Source organism: Carassius auratus, unplaced genomic scaffold, assembly GCF_003368295.1.
Source record: "Carassius auratus strain Wakin unplaced genomic scaffold, ASM336829v1 scaf_tig00035641, whole genome shotgun sequence".
Lineage (NCBI taxonomy): Eukaryota > Metazoa > Chordata > Actinopteri > Cypriniformes > Cyprinidae > Carassius > Carassius auratus.
Window position 1 is genome coordinate 123,414 of NW_020526251.1, and position 17,147 is coordinate 140,560.

The following is a 17,147-nucleotide window of genomic DNA, read 5'->3' on the forward strand; positions in this document are numbered from 1 at the left end:
TCAGATGTTTTATAACGTGTCCCCCCATGCTGACGGACCAATCGCCTCTAGATCCATCCCACCTCCCTTCTGTCCAAGTTCACCGCCGTCCACATGTTGTACTTTGTCCTTTTCTTATCTTAGGTGAAATCGAATTGATACATGTGAATTGAAACAGAACTTGGACTTAATAATGTTATGAGCAGCAGACGGTTTGCACATAAATTGAATGCTGTGTCGGCCGCAGGTGTAGGTATGGCTCTACCATGAGACGGTTTTATGATGTGCCTGTAGATTACACAAACTAAGTTACCGTGGAGCTGGATCGCCCTCCGTCTATGAATCATCTGAAACGGTTTATCACTCAAACAAACAAGAACACAGAGTGCTGGATGAAGTGGATAATCAAATACAAACAATTGTATCTAATGATTATTTGTATAGCCTACCTACTACTCGATTATTAAAAAAATATTTGAAATGACAAAAACAATTTCTAATAGTTTGTTAACTGATGTGAGATGTATTTGCAGCTAATTCAGTTTTATTTTATATTTTCCTTAATTTTTATGTTACAGTGTTTTTTTGTTTTTTTTTCTTTGCTGCTCAATGTTTGACATTTGATTATGTCAGTGACTTGTTAAACAAACCTCTTACACAGTTTTTAACAGTCTACCCATGTGCACGAATACATTTACCATGCTTAAACTGTCCATTGTGCTTTTGTGATGGTTTTAGGTTTTTGAAGATCAGTATCCATGTGCGTAGTTGCAGAAACTAAGTTTTTAACAAATGATAAGTCATGCATCATTTGAATCATTTACATCTACTTACCGTAAAAAATTTCATAGTGGACTCGTGTATGCCTGTATACGTGTAAAAACACACACGAGAGAATCTGGTGTGATTACACGGTTTATAGTGGATATTTGAAGGCCTGTCTGTATTTTGTGTAAATATACACACTTTTCAGCTGAATTGTGGCTAACAGGTGAACTCTGGCTAGACAGAACAGATTGTGAAAGGTTAGAGGTTTTGGAATGAGACTCTGGAGATCCGATGTGTGTGTCAGAGACAGACAGCAGGCTTGTCTTTGTGTGGTGGTGTCTTGTGTCCTTGTAAACACACTGCTCGCTCGGGCACCGGAGTTTGCTGATATTGAGCGGTCTGTGACAGGGATTGTCTTCATACCTTTTGAGGAGAGTTGGGTAATCAATCAAATCTGCCACTTGGAGCAGAAGTGGCACAAAAACGGCTGTTGTAGACAATAACACCGAAATGAGTGACCTTCATAAACCAGTTGCGGAATCTGTAAAACTGGGTGGGAATAAGCAAAAATGCTCCAGATGCAGGAAAATGAGTCAACCCATTAGGAAGTGTGTTTGCAAGGACTTGATTGTGCGTAAATGTTGTGTTTGAGGGCAGTGTTAATCAGGAACCGGGGCAGAACAGTTTAAAGTGCAATCGTGGATTAAACCAGAAAACAGAGACCATGGCTAATACGTGCGATCCAGGGAAGGTTTTTCCTCAGTGCATTTGCATATCATTAGCATGCACCGCACGGAAACAACACAGTGGTGTTTTGGTGGCATCATCAGACCTTGCCTCACTCACTCATGCTTAGTAAATCTCAAAACAGTTTCCTAAAGGAAGTCCATTGGGTTTAAAGTTATAAATATCCACGACTGTTATTAAAATCATTTATGGCACTGTGCATTCCATCATACGGGTTTGTGTATGAAGTGCGCTGCGTGTCTCTGTAGCTTTCCTGCTGAACATTGCAGTCGTGGGATTCGCAGAAAGCTCCAGATCAAAAAGGGGCTTTACGTAACGCCTCACTTTAAAAGTACAGCAATGTTATGTGAGCTCCTGTTCTATTTTACTCTCTTGATTATAGAATTGATCAAGTTCCCGCACTTTTATGTGCTGTTACAGAGTGTCTACAGATATGATCTTTTTAATACCACCTTATGTGAAATTTAAGACCAAAACTTTGATGGAAATGCATGTTATATTACATACTTTCGTCACAATGTCAAAAATGCATTGTATTATTATGACATACAGTGAACTTTTCATATCAGCAGAAAATATCCTATATACCAAATATCCCCACAAAAGCACGGCATCACCAACATTTTTATTGGTGTAAAAGATTTATGCAATAGCAATACTTTCAACTGTTTTATCAGCTTTTACATACTTAAATCTGCATCTGTTTTTAATATTCACCCCAAGATGTTATTTACCCTTTACAAAGGCCAATATTTTTTAACCTTATTAAATATGTGTCATCTGTCATCTCAAATTCTTTTATTTGATCAAGAAATTCAATATACACTATAGCTTTTGCCAGTCAAATGAATGAATTTACACTGCAACATTACAACTGTAGTAAAGCATGTTTCAGATGCTGCTTACTGTTTGACCTGAATTTTCATCAAACATAGCAACAGCAAAAATACAAGAATAAATTTTCTCCAAAATGGCGCTATGGTGATGTGGAGAGAATCGTTATTTTTTGTTTTCTTCACGTACAGGAAGTATTCTTGTCGCTTCATAAAATTCAACCACTGATGGCAGATGGACTTTTCTGTCGATGTCTTTTAATACTTTTCTGGACTTTTGACAGTGTCATTTATTTGGCAGTCAATGGGACAGTCACAAGCCTCCCGGTTTTCATCCAAATGATCTTAAATTGTGTTCTGAAGATGAATTAAACTTTTACGGGTTTAGAACAATGTGATTAATGTAAGTGATTAATGACAATTTTCAACATTTTCAAGTTTTAATCAAGCAACAACAAAAAAGCAATATATGACACTGAAGTCCTCTGAGCTCATTTTAGCTAGAATTAATAACTGGCGGTCTGGCGCATGATGTCACCTTTTTGTGTATATATATATATATATATATATATATATATATATATATATATATATATATATATATATATATATATATATATATATATATATAAAAACAAAAACAGAATCCCCTGGTGCATCAAATTCCATGAAAAGGGCAGATTGCTTTACATTCCACAGTCAACTGTAGGGGCTCCAAACTCGAAAAACACACAAAACGACATGCAGTTGCTTTAAATGTGTACAGTTTACATTGGAGCAGTTATTGAGTGGTGGAACTATGATGTCACTTTGTAGGCAAAAGCCTGGAAGCAAGTTAGCATTTTAGCACTTCCGGTTCCATCGTCCCAGGGTCAATGGGTTTTTTGAGTGTGTTTTTGCCTTTGATCACTCATTAATCAGATTTTACACAGAGCAATTATAAATTTAAGTTAATATTTAGGGACCATTTACCATTAATCGCCAAAGCAGATGAAAGTCAGTTTTACTCATGACTTATGCAGTTTTGCCTTTGATTAAAATGAATTCACATAACCTGTCATATATAACTTCAGACTGCCACAGTTCAATTCTTAGTTCATCAATATGCATATAGAAAAAGCCGTTTAGTGTTAGCGGACAAAAGGATTTTTCAAAGGTTACTTGCTGTTGTATTGCCAAGACCATGAAACTAGGCCAAAGTGTATAATGTTCTTTATGAACCATTTTAATTTGATCTGTTCTCATAACAAAAAAAATCTGTAAAAAAAAAAAAAGAAAAAACTTTTTTTTTTTTTTAAGTACAATTTTCACAGATATTTGCCTTATTACCTGTAACCAAATGAGCAGATAATTGCTTTTAATTTAAAAAAATATGCAGGTAAACGCACATTTACATAAATAGACATTTACATATTTTCTGTGCTGTGTTGCCATTTTATTCATTATATGTACAGTTTATTCAGTCAAAGTATGACGTAAGATGGCTGTAAATCAAGTGTCAAATGTTTATAAAACACTTTTTGTTTGTAACTAAAATTTAGAATCAGACCTAAATAAAAATATTTTAGGATTGTTATCATTGCAGGGCATGATTGCCAACAACATATTTTTTTTTTCTATTATGATATTCATGAACAGGAGTTTACAGGAAAAAGAGACAAATCTGAATAAATATAAAAATATTACAGTGTATAGCTGGCTACAATAACCCACCTGACATCACATGGTATTTTTGCAGTGGTATAGTGATATGCATATGTAAACATTTTTCATTTTCCAAAAGGTATGCCATTTTTCTCTGTAGGGACATATTTGAATAGTGCTTGTAAAAATTAATAATAAATAGTTAAATAAAGATATCAACAGCTTTATGAATCTGGCCTGTCTCTTGATGCAAAGTTCATAAATTCATTGTGCTCCACAATTGTAACCTTGCTAAGGCCTTAAATAGGTCTTGAGAAAACACAATGTTTCACAACGCACAGCGTTGTTTTAATACTCTTTTTTTTCCCCTAGGTAGTACACTTCTTATTTGACTAGGAGTAGTAGCATTTTTACAAACTGAGAATGAAATAAATGTGTCCGCTTAACTTATTCTCCTATAACAAATTGCATGTATGTAAGTGGCTAATAATGGTCTGTTCACTACCTTTTGCCAATCTCATTTTGTCTGAGGAACTGAATGTTGCTGACGCTGTCGGCTAGTTCAGGATACTGCTCTACCGACAGCACATAGTATCCATCGTAGCCTTGCACTCGTCCGCTGCTGAGAAGCTGCCTCCTCTCTCCCTCAGTCCATAGGCGGGATCCTTCCTCTCCGTTCCGGACCCGCTGCTGCTCACGTGACCACGAGATGGCGAGAGCCCTCTGTCGGGCCAGCTCTAAAACACGCACTCGTTCCTCATCCAGAGACGCCCCGTAGCGCACGTGCAGGGTGAGAGCCCCCCTCTGAAACTCCACATCTGCGAAGCGCCGGGTGCGGCCACCTAGCACAGCTGTGGACTGCGACACCGTCACGTTCACCGCATTCTCAAGTTCTTTCCGTCCGCTAGTAAGCCGCAGCGCTGCCAGGTCTGCTTCAGGAGAATTCATTTTCACAAAGAAGTGTGTGTCTCTGCCATCCAAAATAAAGTGCAGGTCTTTCAAGTAAAGTGCGCCATTGAGGATGTTGGCAACCTTGACGCAATCCTCATTAGCCAGGCTTAGTGCGCGAGTTATCACGATACCCTTGTAAAGGGCCAGCATGATCCCACGACCTATCAAAGAATCACTTGAGGCAAACCACAGCCAGGGTTTATCAGCCCTGTGGCTAGGGCCGAACTCAACCTGTGGCAGATCCCCAAATGATAGAAATGCTTCAGCTTGTCGGATGACGTGCTGCTGGACTGCAAAGCTGGCCTATAAAAGAAGAAAATAAACATTTTACAGAAACATGTGGCTATAGTTCCATTCCATTCCAATTATTCAAAGGGATACTACAAGATCTAAAAAAAAATGGAGATACAATTATTTTTAATTTGGATTTCTTTATTTATTTTTTGTAGAAATACAGCTTTTATCATTTTATTATAAATTATTATTATTATAAAAATCCTGGTACTATTAGTTGAAGATGTAATGATACAAAAAACCTACTACCAGGGTAATAATATAATATAATAATCCAAAACAAATCTCAGACTCTGATCTAATATTCTCACTCTGTTAGTTTTATTATACTCTGTTTTATTATTATTTTGCATTACTTTTTTTATTTTATCATTTTAATTTGAAATATTTAATATAAAGTTTTAGTAGTTTTTTGTCATAGGTTTTTGTATATATATATATATATATATATATATATATATATATATATATATATATATATATATATATATATATATTATTATTATTATTATTATTATTATTATTATTATTTATTTATTTTTTTTATTTATTTTTTGTAGTACATCAAGTTCAACAAAATGAAAATGAGAAATGTTGCCTTGGCAACTGCTGAATTAAAATATGTCTATATTTTTAAATTGATTGTATTTCAGTTAACGTTACTCTTATTTAAAGTAATGGAAAGTAATGTTTTTTATGGTTTTAGATTCAATTAACTATAATAACCCTTTATACTAATACTGTACGTAAAGATATTCATCCACAATAAACTTACTGTCAGGTCGTCCCACACTTGACTTTTGGCCAGTTCATAAGAGGCTTGTGTCATCTCAGAAATGGGGATAGGGAAACCAGGGATACTATTATGGAGATGGAATCCAAATGTGACCAGCCAGGTGTTCACATCTGTAGCAAATATCAATGACTAAATTACAAATCAGAATTTAAGATTGGAGATATGCAATGAAATGTGCAATGTATAGCAGATATGTTACTAGCAGAACTTATTTTAATATACAGATATTAATCCATCCCATACCTGTTAAGTAGTCTCTAACTTTCTGCACTTTACTTATTGGGTTGTTGTTTCGGAACATGTAGAGATTGAAAGGGCCTGGGTTCTTGATTATTTTCTCCCACTGCATGAAGTCAGGTGCAGTCCAGCGACCTGACATGATGTCATAATCCCTCACTCCAAAATGAAGCAGTTTTGTTAGAGGTTCATAAAGTCCTCCATGAAACCCAATCACCAGCTGAATGTCAGGATTGGAGTCCGAGTAGACCTCGCCATAGGCTGTATAATGAATCTGCTTGAGCAGGGTACCATCACTGCCAAAGACAGCCAGTGGTGATCCTATGTTATCACAAGCGATGTAGAACTCTGCTCCACTGCTGATCTCCATTGCAAACAAGTGTCCCTGCAGGTCATAGTATAGAGAGGTAATCTGAGAGCTGGAATGGTTGTAGACATGTGTTATCCTGCTTGGGTAGCTCAGATCAGCATAAAAGAACTGCAGGTGTTGTCCTATGCTGGACTTTGTTGATACTCTTCTTCCCAAACCATCGTAACGGTACTGGACAGACCAGCCGTTGGATTTACTGTAGACACATTCTAGGTGGCCATTGGAGTTGTACTGGAAGATCTCAGAGCCTCTCTGGCAAAGAAACCCATCTTCGTCCAACTCGTACTGCAGATCTCCAAGACGAGTTATACGGTCTCGCAGGTCATAACGGAGGGGCATGATTCGTGCGCTGTTTGCTGGACTCAGCAGGTGTATGTTCCCGTTTAAGTCATAGCTGTAGCGCCATGTCATTTTCTCATTGAGGTAGACTGTCTGCAACTGCCCGTCCACATCATATTCATAACTGTACTTGGTAGCATTAGCAAACGAGCCAATCTTCATTTCCCGCTTGGTTACTCTGCCCATATCGTCATACTGGACCGTGATCCAGAAGAGCAGAGACCGGAATAATTCATACTGAATCTCTCGAACCCGACCATGTCCGTCAAAGTGTTTGGTGTAAGTCATGACAGAGGTAGAGATGATCTGGTTGATGTCATAATAGATGACGCCAAATTTGCCGAACTGCTCCACTTTCCCTGAGATGTCATCATACTGATAAAGGTCAATAGGCAGTGGGGTTTCATTGATGACCCCCTGAATACTCGTCACACGCAGACTACTGTCATAAGCGTAGTCAAAGCGAGCATTTACCATTCCGTCCTCACTGAAGCGGTAGATCTGTCGGTCTACCAGTGGGCCAAGCTGCCTGTATCTAATGGTGCATATAAAACCCTCACTCTGCAGATTGACCGTCTTCAGCACACCTGCTGTCTCATCATAGGTGAAGCTGACGCGAGTGCTATCGTACAGAACCTCTGAGAGTTTGTTGTGCCAGCGGTACCGGTAAAGGACTCTCCGTCCTGTGCCCAGCTGTGCCACTCTCAGGAGCCTGCCATCCTCACTGTAGTCTACAGCGACGGAAGCGTTGCTCTCAGGCATATGGTAAAGGTTGCGGTAGTAAGACACCGAGCGTATGGTCTCCATAGTGTATCGTGCCACACTAGGCATAGTGACTGCTGAAAGACCTCCCTGAGGGTCAAATTCAAAGACATACTGCCGCTGACTTGCAAGTATCAGGACAGTGGACTACAAAAAAGAAGAAAATAACTTGCATAAACCAGGAGGAATTAAAATAAACTAATTGTATGTTAAGAGTCACACTAGTTGGTTAATCTTATTAGGATACAAAAGTTTTTGCGATATATTCACCCAAAAATAACAATTCTTCACCATTTACTAGCCCTCATTTCATTTATTGACAAGCATATTTTTTCATATGTCATGTCTTTAGTTTTGTATTGTTCCATGAAAGAAAAGAAAATCATGTGTAGGTTGTATAAATTATGATCAAATCTTTGTTTTTATTTAAGGGTATATATAGTTCAAAAGTTTGGGTACGGTAAGATTTGATTTTTTTTTTTTTTTTAAACAATACATTGCGCTAAAGTGATTAAGTCAAAAAAGATTTACATTGGTGGTAAGCAGTATATATTTGGCAGAGTCTACTGACAAATCTCTTGATGTCTACTGCATATCACATACATCACTAAAAGCAATTTCCACTGGCCTGTACCTTCTCCAGATATGTGTAGCGCCAGGTCTTCCCATCGGGAAATGTTCTGGAAAGCAGACGGCCTTGTCCATCATACTCGGCCCTCTCTGAGACAGAGCCCCAGTGTATGGCACTCAACTGCCCATTGCTATTGCGAGTAAGGTTGACAGGCAGCAGCTTGCTACTTGGCATCCAGAGAGTGGGCTGACCTGCTGTGTCATAACCAATCTTCAGAAGGAATTTACGGTGATCATCATAGATCTTTTCAATCCTCAGCGCTCGGTCATAATCAACAGACAAAATGTTCCGTCCATTTACCTTGAAGTGCAGGCAGAGGAGAGACACAAAATTGGTACGGCAACAGTAAAATAACAAGAAAAATAGGCAAGAAAATTGACAAAAAAAAATTTCTGTCAGAGTTGCCTTGGTTTACATCATAAAGACTTGAATCTTAGTGTGAAAATGAGTCTCATAATTAATAGCTCAACTTTATAAAACCAAGTGGCTTAGTGGCACGCTTAAACTATTAAATCATCTTGCAATGTAGGCTACTTCAATTTTAGAATTGATTTTCTCTGTAAAACTGTTGTTCTCTCCTAAAAACAGCTGGGTGGCATCTTCATGCCAAATTTACTTAATTTAATTTGCAAGAATACACATCTACACAAAAAGAAGAGCAAGAAATCTTGCATGATTTTTTTTTTAAATAGTCTATTATGACTGAGGTCAGTTGAACCTCAAGACAGATGTCAAGTGTTACAATATGACTAATACATTCAAAACTGTGCTGTGGTTGCTTTTAACAAGCAGTAGATTCAGTCTCAGACTTTAAACCATTTGCCAAACCATTGTCCTCTATAAATGGACTTACGTACTCGTAACTTGCGTCCAAACACAGTGACCTTCGTCCTTGTCTGCTCTTTACGAAAGCGCCATTCAACCAAGTTTTGCCCACTGTCATCAGGTAGGGTCATATTTCTTCGTGCCAGCGTAGGGGAGGATGCACCAGCCAGAATGTGTGGTTCCGTCTGGTAGTGAGTGTTCATTCCGTTGGCATACAGAATCCACAAGGAATGGTCATAACCAATCACATAGTTGTTCTTCAGCTGATCTGCAAAATAAAAAAAGAAAACATAAAACATAACTGCAAGCAGCAATTAATTGGCCAAGCACAACGGAGTCAAAATTGAGAAACTACGCATGGCATGGGGCATCAGATGAGTTCAGATGCAACAATGAGTAATTAAAGCTTTTGGGATGAGTTAAACGTTTGTTGTCAATATGCCAAATAGGGCTGAAACGATTCCTCGAGTTACTCGATTACAAAAATTCCTCGAGGCAAAAACTCTGCCTCGAAGCCTCGTTAAATTCCTATGACGCGCACTATATGCGCGGCGCAGGGATTTGATTGTGTCACACGGACCGTTTATTCACACAGACCTTTTGAATTTAGTTGGCGCGATGGCGGAGAATAGATCTATAAATAAACGGCAGAAATTGTCTAAAGTGTGGGATCATTACACACTTAATAAAGAAGAGAACAAGGTGCAGTGTCTCTACTGCAAAATAGAGCTGGCATACCACAACAGCACATCTTCCATGAATCAGCATCTGAACAGAAGACATCCACTCTATGCTGTTTCACCAAGCATCGCTGAAACAAGGTAAGTTAACGTAGTCTAAGCCTATTGATGTTCGCTGATTTTAATCCCATACTGCATTTGTAGCGATGTCGTGATGCGGTTTGACTAGATATGATGTTTAAATTTGATGACGTTTTAAAGTAGTAAACGTAAATATCACGTTCAATTGCAAGAGAGTAGCCTATAGCCTAAAAAAAGAACGCCTTCACACACACACAAACACACACACACACACACACACACGTACATTTTGATGTTTGTTTTGAGATTACAGCTTATTATTTATATTTTGTTTATAATTGTTTTATTTACATATTTTTTTTTATACATTTTATACATTGTGTACCTGTTTGGCTTGATATTTTATATTCAATTTTTGTTCTCAGGTTAACTAAACTAAATTTGCAGAAGGTGCAATCCTTTTTTTGTAATGTTGTGTATTAAGAAGACAAAAAACTAAGTTTATATTCATATTAGTTTTATAATACATGTTATACATAACTGTACGTTGTTCTATAATTGTTGGCAATGCCAACTTGGCACTTAACTTTTGGAGCCAAGCTTTTGGACATGGAAATAAATACCTCTGTTGAGAAATAAAAGCCAAATGCTTGTTCATTTTACAGCCACATCATTTTTGTTATGCATTATTTGTTTTGGTTGTTCAAAAACACACACAAACCATTTTATCCGATTACTCGATTAATCGATCGATTAAGTGCTAGATTAATCGATTACAAAAAGAATCGATAGCTGCAGCCCTAATGCCAAAGTACTCCAGAGTTCCAGCCTCAGTATCAGCTTGGCCTCATGCCAATAATTTCATGTAAACTTTTTGTCAGCATGGTCTGAAGAGGATCCAAGTCAAATTTAGTCAAAATCGAATTAAAGATCTGGGCTGAGTTTGAGAAAGTAATATTTCAACAAATCAAAATGGTGGACAGGAAGTTCAGCTGACTATGGTAAAATTGGTATCCATGTTCTCGGCATGATCCAAAGATTCTATAATGAGATCAGATTCATTACAATAGGCTAATATACTCAAAAGTTATTAGCAATTTTGAAAATCACTTTTTATCACACCATCATGAAACTTTTTGAGTACCATCAGGGCATGGTGCCGAAGACACATACTGTGTTTCATAATGATACACCAATGCAATCAAGCATTTTATGAGGAAATTCTAAATAGCTGATGCCCAAAATTGCTGACATGGGAAAATTGGGTATTTTTTAGTTCAGCATGCTGCACTGAATCTTAAGAGACCATTTTTGTGACCAAACCATTCTTAAGTCATTCATAAGTTATTTTTTTTTTCATATTTCCTGACCATTAGGTGACTCTGACCCAAAGCTATGCAGGTAGCCTCAGGTCATGGTTATTATAACACACAAAGTTTGGTCTAAATATAACAAAGTGTTGGAGAGAAAAACCCTCAGGTCCGATTTGGCAAACTTTTAGTTGATTTGTTTGCACGTTTTTTGAGAACGGATGGGTCTATCAAAAATCTTTTTGCCAGGAGCTAGCTGTTTGCCAGGATGGTCTGAAGATAATCTGTGTCAATTCTGATGAGTAAGTTTTCAAACTATTAAAAATTTGGAAAAATCTTCGACCTCTAATGACATAATATGCCAAAATATTTATATATATTCAGAAGATTAAGGGTTACCTTGATGTAATGTGAGGACATTTTGAATTGCTGACTGGTTTGTAGTTATGATTGCAGCTTCATCTCGTTCAGAACTTTCTCTTTCTACTGTAGAGACAGTATCCATGTCATAGGCCAGGCTGGTAACCACACCAGTAGGAAAAGTTACATTGGTCAGTCGTCCCTCTGTGTCATAGCTGAAAAAGAGAAGGATGTTGCATTTAATGCATTCCATGTGAATATGCACTTTTCTACTGTGCTATCTGTTTTAAAGTCTATATTACTTCTGTGTTGTTCCCTAGAAATGATTCAGGTCCTCTTTCAGAATTCTTGGATGTTTCCCAATTCATCATCCACCAGGCAAGGTGTGACTACTTAGAAAATAAACAGTATAAACCTCTCCAGAATTACCAGCTTGATTTTAGATATCATTCATGTCTGTAGCAGAAATGTTTTGAGTCCATGTATTAGTCAAGATTTAGAACTTGTTCAAATTGCTGACCCTAAATTTGAGCGATAATAGCAATGTTTACCAATGTTTACTGGCAAACAAAGCATAGCAATCAGAAACGCTAAAACACTCTTACTCATAGAATGTTGTCCATCCATTGGCAGTGCTCTTGGTTGCCAGTAGACCACTGTTGCCATGGTAAGTTAGCAGCACCTGTTCACGCCCCTGTGTGCCAAGGGTCTTCAGCCCACCACTCGAGCCTACAGTTAGCCAAATAACCTGGTTGTCAGGTGCAACGATGCGGACAGGAAGGCGGCTGGCATCCCGGCGAATCCGTAGCGTGTTCCCATAACTGTCGGCCACTGAGGTCAGATCTCCTTCATTGCTATAGCTGAAGTTGTATTTGAAGTCTCCTGTGATCAGTTTGGCCGTGTGCTGGTGTGTGCCATTACTGTCAAACATGTATACTTCCTGCTCCATGGACGATGCCACTTCATACAAGCCCATACTGTTAAGTGCAGGCTTGTTTTTTCCAATCGCTCGAATGCGAACGTTTCCCAGGTCAGCTACATACAGGGTTCCATCCGGAGCTGCCGCGAGAGAGGACGGCCCATTCAGCCGAGCATCTTTAGCGAAGCCGTCTCCTGTAAGGTAACAATCACAGTTGACATCGGTCTTGCAGTCGCAATCTGAAGGCGCCCCAGCCAGGTGAGTGATCTCGCCATCTGCTGCCACGCTGCGTATGCGGCTCATCTTCCTCTCGTCTGTCTCTGCGATGTGCAGCACTCCATTGAAGGAGACAGTGATGGCGCTTGGGGATTCCAGATGGGTTTGCGTGGCTTGCTGTGTTTCTGTCACCAAGATGTCTGTAGAAGCCATGGGGCAGTGAAGGGGTCTGCCTGCTGCCACACTGACCTGCCCCTCCTCAGTGATCCGCAAAACTACACCGCCGTCCAGCACAAACAATGAGTTATCCATCGGACTAACAGCCAGATCTGTCGGCCATTCTAAAGACACCTAAAGGCAGAGGGATAAGACGAAAGGCATTGTTCAAAAAGATATGCAGCTGCTATAGTTTATATAACTCCACTTCCATTTATAAAGATATATATATATATATATGTGTGTGTATATATATATATATATATATATATATAAATCGAATGCGATTTTCATGCACATCTCATCAGTAAAGATGCTCCTGTAATTAGAAGTATATCTCCAGCACTTGCGTTCAGATCATGGTTGCCAGGTTTTCACAACAAATCCTGCCCAGTTGCTTCTCAAAACTAGTCCAAAACTAGCCCAATCGTGCTTCCAGAAGGCTCCCCGAAAAATAATTGCTTTCCGGGCTTAAAATTTTAGTTTTATGGCATGGTTACCTTGGTAAAATTCGCATTTTAGGGGCTAAATATCACGTTATTGGTATTGTCGCCACGATTCGCGGACATGAAAAACTTACCACAGACTTGGCAACAATGCTTGGCATTTACTACACAGAGCCGTAATTCACTGACAATCTACACAAAATCGATTTTAAAATCGGTGGTGATTCTTTGTCGATTTTGAAAGTGATTTTGTGTTAGTTGTCGGTAGACTATGGCTCTGTGTAGTAACTGCCGCTCCACCTGTACCAGTGTTGCCAAGTCGGTGGTTCGAAGCAACCCCAATACCAATAACGTGATATTTAGCCCCTAAAATGCGAATTTTACCAAGACAACCATGCCAAAAAAAACCCGTATATTTTAACCCCGAGAAGCATTTTTTTTTAAATCTGGGAACCTCCTGGAATCGCGATTCGTTTTGGACTAGTTTTGAGAAGCAACGGGGAAGGATTTGTTGTTAAAACCTGGCAACCCTGATCTAAACACACGTGCTGGAGATAATACTTCAAATTAAAGGAGCGTCTTTACTGATGAGATGTGCATGAAAATCGCATTCGATTTTTTGCACAGCCCTAATATATTAATAATAAATATCAACCAAGAGCAATACATTTATTTTCTTTTTTTCTTTTACTTATTTAACATTTTTAATTCATTGTTAGTTCATGATATCAATGCATTCATGTTAACAAAGTTACCTTATTGTACTAGGACCAAAACTCATTTAGGTCTTTCCATGAGTCATGATAAATTACTTGCATGTGTTGATTTGAGCAATTTTCACTATTCACCTGATGGATGTCCATAACTGAGTCACAGCTCAGAGGTCGAGCAGAGGCAAGGTCATTGGACCCCAGTAAGGTGGAGATGATGCCATTCTGATCCACCTTCCGGATTACGGTCCCATCCACAAAGTAGATCAGTCCGTTCTTGTCAACAGTGATCCCTGGAGAGAATAGAGGAAGGAACTAAATGTGCAGGTCACACAGCTGTGGTCTTTGCTTGCCTGATCTAGGCAGCGGGTACATGTGTCATGTTTGGCTTCCCATTACTCAGGTCACTGCAGAAAGCATCGCCCTCAATTATTCACATCTTGCCTCCCACTGCTGAATTATTTCTTAAGGAGAAAGTGGAATAGGATGTATTAGGACATCTCAGCCTCCCTCTAGCATTTCAGCCCGTGTTCACTCTCGCTCACTCCATCTCAGTCTGTCTATATGTCTGCTCAGGGTATTTGACAAATGCATGGAGTGGGAAAGCATCAAACCCACTTTTAAACCCAAATTATGAAAGTGTGGGTTGCTATAGTAACTGCCGCTTGCTAAATGCGTGCCTAGCTGAGTGGTAGAACTGAGAGTTTGTGTGCCTGACAAAAACAGTGAACTGACATCATGGCAGAAATCTCAGTCCTAACCAAGGAAACTGCATGCATGCTAAATGCCTTTTGATTTTTATAGTTACAACCAAAATGTGTGCACATTCCATCAATTCAACATATTATGTACCCATCTACACAGGAAATATGATACCTAATGTATCCATCATTCAATGCATGCATTCATGTGTAAATGACATTTTATTGAAAAACAATCAAAACATATTTTTCTGCATGACTAGATTATATGTTGAAATAGTTTGTCTATATTCACCAGACGAGTGTGACATTTTATAATTTATGTCAGTGAAGTCACGAGTCGTTCAAAGAAGCTTCATCAATCCATTGTGTCTGGCTCAGTCAAATAATTTAGTATGTATCCCGGGGCTGTCAGATCCCGTTTCCCTCGTTGAAGTGGCAATCAAAAACATCACTACACAATACAGTGTTTAAAAGCTAACAGAGCTTTGGGATGATCTTTCATGTCAATCAAAGTGTGCCAGACGCCTCAGAAGATTCATTGCAGCTATTTCTGAAGTTTGAAGAACGCATGTTTCTCATCTCTTTCCTTTAAAAGAATGCATGACCCTTTTGATTGTCAGTTTTAATGATCCTGTAACAATACCTTTGGGTCCTGTGAGGAGAGCCTCGGTGGCTGGTCCTCCATCTCCACACTGAGTTTCATCAAAGGGAAGACAGTGATCTCCTGTTCCCGCCACCACCTCCACATTCTGCTGCGGCTCTGATCTGGCCGGAAGCCCCTGTGGGCTATAGATGCGTCTGGAGTTGGTGTCGGACACATATAGCCGCCCCGTCATGGGATCTGTTGTCAGGTAGTAGCGGTGAGCAGGATTGTTACTTGGGGAGAGACATATAAACAGTAGGAGTTATTAGCGAAGACATTAGTTTGCTGTCAAGCCAAGTCAGTGCGACTCATAAATTATTGGTCTAACATTGCAATTGAAGATGGCAGATGAAATGAGAGACTGATTAGAATATTAATATAATTAAAGATGGTGAGAGAATTGCAGTATGCTTTTCGCATCTATCAAAAGGGTGTGAGCTCCTGACAGATGAGAAAAAGAATGTGTGAAAGAGAAGTAAATGTGATGTGACTGGAACATGTTTGCGGAGGCTGTGATGACGACTTCAAGACTGCCAGATTATTTCGATCATTCCTGTTCCCTTGCGGGGAAAGCATATCTTAATGACTGTCAACAACTGATGGCTTTTCAGAACGCTACGCTTATTTGCATTCATTAATTCTGTCTTCCAATCACCCTGCTCCTTTCTGAACTAGTTAGTTCGGCCCCTACGGGCATGCCATTAGTGGTTAAATGACCAGGCCAGTTGAGACTTTGTGCATGATGGTGTGGAGATCTGTGACCTTCTCATATGGGATCAGACAAACCTTTTCACATTTCATCAAAAGCAATTTTAAGGCTATTCTTGCACGCTGAGCTTACTCTATTAGATCGATATCCTGGACTGTTTGGAAACCAATTCACACTCAGAGGCACTGGTCTGTGTAAAATCCAGATGTGAAAATGTGAAACAGTGGTACTCCTTTGAGCTCAAGGCCCAAAGTGTCGGCCACTGCAACATAATCCTAAATCCTCTTACCTGGTTGCAGTAAATCTTTCAGATAGACCAAAAAATGTGGTGATGTGCAAACATTTTTCATAAAATGTGCCTTGACATCTTCTGGTATTAGTAACAAACCTGGTTTCGTTTTCTATAGACACCCTTTGGAAATGTAGTTCCATAAAAATAAAAAAGGGCCAGAGGGGTCACAAATGATTTTGTTGTTGATTTAAAAAAAAAAGTTACCATCTTAATTTTTTTTACATAATACATGCATGTCTTACACACAACTTACCTGTGCCTGAAATCCTTATTTCTTTGGGTAGTTTGAAAAAAGGAGGGAAACATATCGTCAGAACATACGGTATAGGTCAAATGGTGTAAAATTATTATATTTACTTCCCATAACCCCTTGTTCATTCAGGAACCCATTGGTGACTACTTTATTTATTTACAAAAATCCTATACTGAGAATACAATACCTCTAAAAAATTTTTAATATTCTAAAATATTTATATTTACCTATTTGAATCAGTTTTCCTTTTTAGTAATTTTAGATTTTCAACTTAAGGCTGGCCCACATTAAAAGATTTTTAAAATCTTGTCAGAAATGTGAGAGACCAAACACAATGATAAATGTATATATATAAACTATTTCGTTGTGAATCGAAAATCCCTTGTTTGGCCTTCCAAAAGATGACACAACTAGAAAACAGTGGTTAAATTG

General features: G+C 38.6%; 1 protein-coding gene across 2 annotated transcripts; it reads right to left on the reverse strand.

Moving 5' to 3' along the window:
* Positions 1–3,652: 3,652 nt before the first annotated feature.
* Positions 3,653–16,944, reverse strand: LOC113082043 (teneurin-3-like). Of its 2 annotated transcripts, XM_026253973.1 has the most exons (10): positions 16,716–16,944; positions 15,462–15,694; positions 14,253–14,407; positions 12,213–13,093; positions 11,647–11,822; positions 9,209–9,444; positions 8,355–8,651; positions 6,256–7,867; positions 5,992–6,122; positions 3,653–5,225 (listed from the first exon to the last, which is right to left on the reverse strand). In XM_026253973.1, exons 1-10 carry the CDS (start codon positions 16,838–16,840, stop codon positions 4,473–4,475), a joined length of 4,599 nt encoding a protein of 1,532 aa, XP_026109758.1. In that variant the 5' UTR covers positions 16,841–16,944; the 3' UTR covers positions 3,653–4,472. The 2 variants fall into 2 exon arrangements, with proteins under 2 accessions (XP_026109758.1, XP_026109759.1); XM_026253974.1 differs by lacking the exon at positions 16,716–16,944 and having other exon boundaries at positions 15,462–16,674.
* Positions 16,945–17,147: the final 203 nt, after the last annotated feature.